The 7,352-nt window shown below is 38.1% G+C and overlaps 1 protein-coding gene across 1 annotated transcript; it reads left to right on the plus strand.

Moving 5' to 3' along the window:
* Positions 1 to 32: 32 nt before the first annotated feature.
* Positions 33 to 5,969, plus strand: LOC139144698 (large ribosomal subunit protein uL23-like). The gene is made up of 5 exons (XM_070715422.1): positions 33 to 134; positions 2,733 to 2,979; positions 3,728 to 3,904; positions 4,719 to 4,788; positions 5,890 to 5,969. Exons 1-5 carry the CDS (start codon positions 110 to 112, stop codon positions 5,902 to 5,904), a joined length of 534 nt encoding a protein of 177 aa, XP_070571523.1. The 5' UTR covers positions 33 to 109; the 3' UTR covers positions 5,905 to 5,969.
* Positions 5,970 to 7,352: the final 1,383 nt, after the last annotated feature.

Here is a 7,352-nt window from a genome sequence, read left to right on the forward strand (position 1 = left end):
CTAATGACATTTCGAATAAAAATATTGTTCTTTCTTTTCTCTCCTCAAGTAATGAAGACCGAGTATTCACTTTGTGAAACCCGTCCATCTGTCGGTCTCTTTCGCCAACATGGGTCCCAAGACTAGGAAGGAAGGTACCTCCAGCTAAATATATCAATCGTAAAGTACAGCCTTTTCTGAGATATAACATAAAAACCACGGATATGAAGGCACATTATATTACTTTATCGTTTCAACTCAAAATAATCGGAATTAAAAGCAAAATAAGTTATCAGCGAAGAAATTACTTGCAGAGTTCGTCATGTGCATGTTGTACACGCTGTGTGCATGATACCCATACACTTGCACACATGTACGATACATCACAAAGAGGGCAATTTTAAATGGATTAAACGAATTTGAAAAGAAAATGCCATTAATTGTCCGATCGAAAACCGATCGTCAATCAATGAACTATCCTAGCGCTAAACTAAAGGGTCACAACATGCAAGACACAGAAATTGCATCGTCAGATTACAGCAGCTCTCATTCATTTCGTTCCTGTCCCAATGATGACTGCTAGATTTCAGCGTACTCTCGTAAGTTGAACGCAGACTATCGAAAAACATTGTGGATACATAATTTTGCAGGTCATAGAGGGTTTTCTTGAGAGGGCTTTTTAACATTCTTCATTAATGTTCGCCTAAACGTGCCTAACAATGATCTCAGGGTTATTAACTCTGTGGAAATTTATCTCAGTTTGTTAAGATTTCTCCAGTGTTTTGAAATGAAAAAGTATCTTTTCAACCAGATCATGGATGTAAAAAATAGAAGGATACAGGACACTCCTTGATCCTTTGTTCAAGGGATAGTTGCCGCCGATTCGTTATCTCGTAATCCCGTAACGGGATTAGCGTGTTATTTTATACATAGCGTGCCTTCGGGTTGTCGTCGGTAAACGTCGAGTCTTTCCGTGCATTACCACGGACAGCGTAAAAATAGCGTCTTTCGTGCCAGTAATGTTGTTGTAGCAATACTACGACCTTTTTCTATCTTAACGATGATATGCAGCTCATCGAGGAGGAAAACAATCGACTACATAGCTCCTGGCTCACTTTCTGTCTCCTGTAAACACGGTATAACAAGAACTGCGCATGTGTAATAACCTTTCCCCTTCTTGAACAATGCGTCAACCCGTGCAGAATGGTGACGCGACGCAATGAACTTCGGCGAAAAAATCACCAGGAATTTTCGGCCAGGTACTCTGATCGGTAAACATGACCAGACCGGAAAGTCTATATATATGACTTTAGTTTTGGCGTAACAGTTCTTTCAGCAGTGTCTTTGAACGTCTGGAAAAGTGACTTCAAACGGGTGAACCATGGCCTGAACGACGAACGCATTTGCACGCAATCCTATGGGGACGAACTATCGGCGTACCGCAAATATAGCCCAACTTTAGAATACGATAACCCTTTTCCTGCCAAGTCCATATTTTACCACCAGGTCAAGATGGTTACAATTAATGAAACACAACATATTCCATATGATGTATTTTAACATAATACTATACATTTGAAGGCTGTTGAAAACATAATACTGTAAAGTTGATTTTTTTTGGACAAAAGATGCTATAACATACCAAGCCAAGCGGGTGAAAATACTTCATGTTTTGGCTCAATACCGCTTTTTACTGACTTGGCTGATGGGGAAGTGATACAGTTATTACTGTCTGGCAGGAAAAGGGTTAACTTCAACGGCCAGGCGAACCAGCACTTAGGACAAACATTTTTTAAGCGTTCATACCTTGACCTTCTAATTAAGAAAAAATCAGACTCCGCGGTTAGATACTTTGTAAGTTAGAGTAATTTTATGATCAGGGGACTTTATCCAAGTCGGTTCCAAAGAATAGTCATAACTTGGTCAAATATGCGTCGATTTTCTCAGTCTTTGGTTTGTTTGAGCTCTGTTCAGTCTGGGCATTCAACACAAGCAATTTCACAAGTTTGAAAGTTTTTTTTTTATGAATTTGGCAACAATAATTTGATGTACATGATATTGTGAGTGAAGTGGGTGTGTCCGAGCCGTCCTGATCGCGGCAACCATGCCACAACTTCAGAGACCAGCGTAGACAAAGAAATAACAATAGGTGTGAAAGGGATTATAGGCTGTCCTGTATCCTTCTATTTTTTACATCCATGACCAGATATACCTCAGAAATGTGATGTTGTACTGAAGAACTGATAATACATTGGTAGTCTGTGAGACATTGACATATACAGGCCTGTGTTCTATGATCACTCCTCAATTAAGGTAATATGCACTTCGAAAGTGAAAGACTTAAACTTTTGCTCAAACTTTCCTCAGTGAAACTTTAAACCATTCTCTTACCAAAGCAAGAATAAAAATCAGGGGTCACCGTGCAAACTTTGGTACTAGAGAGACAAATAACTTGCGATTTCTCGATATTTGAAATTCAAAATGGCCGCCATCCCTGTGTTAACTCTACGGGAAAAAATAAAATTTTCGATTTTCGAAAAACTAAGATGGTGAAAACTTTTCTTTCACCAAGAGCTTCAAAATGAGCCCCCACAAGTGGTAGGTCAGAAGAAAATCGATAAAATTAGAAGGCCCGAATATCTGTCCCCGAGGTGCGTTCTACCTTAAGTTCCCAATGGAGAGGTTAAAGGCTGTCAAATTTTTGACCAGCTCTCAGAACACACATTAAAAAATAAATGGTGATTTATTCACAGCACTTATCAAAGCGGGCAAGAAGGGCCCTGCCACCAAGGAACCTGCTGCTAAGGTTGCTGCCAAAGCAGAGGCTGCTGCAGCCAAGGCCAAGGCAGATGCCCTGAAAGCAAGGAAGTCAACACTCAAAGGTGTGCACAATCTGAAGAAGAAGAAGATCAAGACTGTAGTCAGGTTCAAGAGACCAAAGACACTGAAACTAAGGAGAAATCCTAAATACCCACGTCGAAGTGTACCAAGACGGAATAAGTATGTCTTTGCTTTCATCCTTGGAGAGACATATTCTTTGCAGTTTTGAAAATTTGACAAACAATTATGCATGCGAATTTCCCATACATGGGAGATCAAGTGTATGTGGAAAGTTACAGCCCCACAAAATCATGCAGAGAATGTGCCTTTAGACTGGAAGATCCAATTTAACTCAAGGGAGCTTTTTGGAATCTATGTGAAGTGAATGTTTCACTCCTCAAGCACATAATAGATGCAGTGCTATTGTTTCATGTTTTTAAACACCATCAGGCAATGAACACGTTGATTTCTGATTAAATCTTGAATACTTGTCAAATGTTTTTCTAAGTGCTAGGTACTTCTGAGTCGTCTTTTCAAATTCAGAAAGGTACAGTCACACAGTCTAGTGAAGCACTGAGCCCTCTTTGAAGTCTGTGTCATCACCATACTGAAACATTATTGAAAGATATAGTAACCTTGTGTACAGTCCAGGGCACTCCTTACTAAAACTTGTTTCTTCTGAAAAGAGAGGGGGAGTGTCATGCAAAGAGGGATGTTCCAGTCAAGATTTTCCTTTTATCAGTTTATGCAAGACTGCTATGCTGCAAAAACAATCCTGGCAAAATCCCAATGCAATAACAACTGATGGCTGATTAAAAATGTTGTAAGTTGACACCCAATAAAGTTTTATGACAAAGTAACGATATAAGACAGCAATATTATGGATACTGTTTTGGTCATATCTGTGTTCTATTGCGTCTTTATGCAGGCTTGATCATTATAACATCGTCAAATTCCCACTTACAACTGAGTCAGCCATGAAGAAAATAGAAGACAACAACACACTTGTATTTATAGTGGCACTCAAAGCCAACAAACCTCAGATCAAGCAAGCTGTAAAGAAATTATATGACATTGATGTTGCAAAAGTTAACACACTTATCAGGTAAGATAACAATTTTGATACTTAGTATATCATGTTTTACCCATTAGCCAGAGATACAAGCTTACAAGCTTGTACAATTTGCACAAGAGCTGGCCATATCTCAAGTTTGACACAAGTTTATACTGATGGAAATTGCGGGTTCAAATTATTTGATCGGCAAAGATTAGTAACATGTTCTGTGCTTGAAGGCTGTCTAACCCTTGATAGAGCTGAACAGATCAGGCTTTTATTCCCTGGACATCTGATACAATGGTAAAGAAGAGCAGTGCATTCTAAACAACTGACCTCTGTGAACCAGTGAGAGAATTTCTTAAAATTCTCCTACACTCTATCACAACACCAGTGTTTGCAACATGTAAATTTCTCAAGTCAAACAGCATAGTCTTGAGTTGTTGATGAGTGAAATTGGCATAAATTACACACTGATTCACTGCTTAGGAGTTACATTAGCACATTGTGAAGAGATGAAAAGAAAGCTTTGAAAATTAAATGAAAGATGAAGACATTGATTTGTTTTGAAGAAAATTAGTTATGATGCAGGCTGATGAAATCTCTCTTCAAATATATTATAAGGGTTTTCCTATCTCCAGTTGTATAGGATTAAATGCAAGGTAATTTTATTGCTAATTGCTTTGTAGTGTATTCGTCTTATAGATGTTTTTAATTTCCAACATACTGATATCATGTTTTAACCTGATGGTTTGCAGTTTAGATATAAATGACTGAATGTGACATCAAATTCAAACTACTCTGCAATGAAGATATTAGTGATTTGTCAGAATAAACATTTGTGTCTTACCGCTGTTTTCCACAGACCTGATGGACAGAAGAAAGCATATGTAAGGCTAGCACCTGACTATGATGCACTGGATGTGGCAAACAAGGTGAGGTTTTGACAGATACATCATGGAAACTACTGGTGTCTTCTCAAAAATTCCAGAAGAATAGTTTGTCACATAACCTACATTGTAACTAGTACATAATGCTTGGATGTTATACTAATATTACTCACTGAAAGTTTGTTATATTGTCAATTATATCATACCAGTATATTGATGGCGCAAATACAGCGATCTGATTGGTCAAGACGCGAAAAGAACCGTGGTATATTGGCGATATACCACGGCTGGCATACGCGCGAGCTCTCAGCTTGAGCAAAAATCCGTTTTTGACATTCCACGCCAGAATTTCAATATACTGTTATGATATAATAGCAATAAATCACACCCAGCGACGGTATACCACTCGATTTTGACCAGTTCACTTCATATGTGCACTCGCTATCGCTCGTGCATATATGTCGTGAACTGGTCAAAATCTCGTGGTATACAGTCGCTGGGTGTGCTTTATTGCTTAATTAAAGCCATAAAGATGATATGTGTAATACTTCATGTGTTCCATTCAGGTTACAGGACACACATTGATATTTTCATCCACTAAGTATGCTTGCATTTATGCTAATTCTACTACATGCACAAATAATTGTTTTCTGTCAGTTATACAAATTTTTGCATTTTGTCTGTGAACTGTCAATCAAATGCAGGATGTAAATGAAAGACCTTAGAGTTACTTTGATGATGATGCTGAAAATCAGTTGATCTGATTTCTCAATCTCTAAAAACACACTGTCCTGCATATGATATCCATGACTGCAAGCCATGTATATATTACCCTACCTTTATTCAAATGCAGCTAGGTTACCTGAAGTTATAAGAACATCAAAAATTGTCACATTATATTTCTTTGAATGCATTGCTTGTTAATTACTTCCACAGTGACATAGTCACATTAATGTCATTTAAACCAGTGAGTGTTGTAAATTGCATGACTTGTGTGTCATCTATTGAACATTTCAAATCAGGCACTTAGCTGCTCTCCCATACTTAGCTATCACATTGTAGTTGGTGCTATTTATATGAATTTTCCAACAGCATTACACCGTTCCATCCCATTTCTTACTCTTTTCATTTTCCATTTATTTGCAGATCGGCATCATCTAAGAAGTCTGCATGTGAATTTCCTTTCAAGTGTTTGAGAAACAGCAAATAAATATTTGTCTGTGTAATGTTGGAGTGTTTGTTGTCTTAATTTCTGAATGTGTGATATTTTATAGTTCCCTTCTGATCTTGTTTGTTTTGTTAAAGTTTGTTGAAAGATGAAAGTATATGCCTTACCATGGAGGTAAAAGAAAGACCTTTCTTTTACCTCCATGGCCCTACCAGCCCATCACCCATTCATAGTAAACAATGTTACTGTCGACAGATAAACTTAAGTGTGTGCCAAAATTCAGCTGTCAACAATAACACTGGGCAGCACACACGTATCTGCATATGGGCCAGGTTTACAAGATGAGCACAGCAGTCACTTCAACACAATTAAAGGAGGGGGCCAAAAAAGTCATTTTCCAAAACAAAAATACTGGAAATTGAATAAAAATAATTACGGTCAGTAGTGCTTCAATTCGTTTATTTCAGTGGCTTACATTACCAGAATGAAGCCAGTAAGTTTTTTTCAATCAGATGTGAATAAGATTGTGAACTATGAGTTGACCTCCAATAGCACAATTCAAAATCGATATACCGGTACAAATGGTACTTTATTGTTAGATTATAGAGGGCGCTAATCGTGCCAATTCCTTGTGCACAACCAGTGCATGCTATTCAGAGGAGGGCAACATGATCTCTCACAGTGTTATCAAAGTGATGTGGGATTGCAAGTGTGACATCTGTGGTTGAAGGCTATTACTGTTATGTTGTACTGTGTAGAATCTGCAAGCTAGTGGTAGACTTGCCCCAGGTACACCAGTTAGAGGAAAACCTGATTCAAAACCACCTAGCCACGTCCTGATGATCAGGGTTCATGATCTAAAAGGCAACTGTGATGTGAGAATTGTGTTACCTTTTGATCAAACAATTCAATACAAAAAGTCAAAAAATCTATACATCAGAACAATGTGTACACTAATAAGTACTGTTTCTATGACTTGGGAGAGTGATCGATCACGTTTTGCAAGTCAAGTTTCATAATGTGAATTTCCTGACGGAGACTTCAAAAGGGCAATTCAGTGTTTCAGGATTGTGGAACTGCAATGGCTCAAACATAGAACGGATATTTCTCCTGAGTGTTCTACCGATTTATGTGACGGCGGTGGTATGGAGCAGTTGAATCCATCTATTTCCATATCTATCCATACGGACCCCTTTATGTCCCGTACACATTTTTAGATTGCAAACTTCACAAATATTGGCAGCTGCGTGAATATCCTGTTCAACAGCAAAACATGTTCGTCAGCAGTATTGTGCAGAGAAATGTTTTAATGAACAATGCCTGGTTATATCCAAAACTGCCATACTAAACGATTATAGGTAAATACGCAAAACTCCATTCGTTCACACGGTACAACATTGCATGTCAAAACACGTTTTAATGAATTAATAAAATCAAGAGT

The sequence above is a fragment of the Ptychodera flava genome, chromosome 12 (genome assembly GCF_041260155.1).
Source record: "Ptychodera flava strain L36383 chromosome 12, AS_Pfla_20210202, whole genome shotgun sequence".
NCBI lineage: Eukaryota > Metazoa > Hemichordata > Enteropneusta > Ptychoderidae > Ptychodera > Ptychodera flava.

Coding starts and splice junctions, on each gene's coding strand:
- LOC139144698 (XM_070715422.1), top strand. CDS start 110: ATGGGTCCCAAGACTAGGAAGGAAG. Junction 2,980..3,727: donor AGTGTACCAAGACGGAATAA/GTATGTCTTTGC, acceptor GTCTTTATGCAG/GCTTGATCATTATAACATCG. Junction 3,905..4,718: donor AAAGTTAACACACTTATCAG/GTAAGATAACAA, acceptor TGTTTTCCACAG/ACCTGATGGACAGAAGAAAG.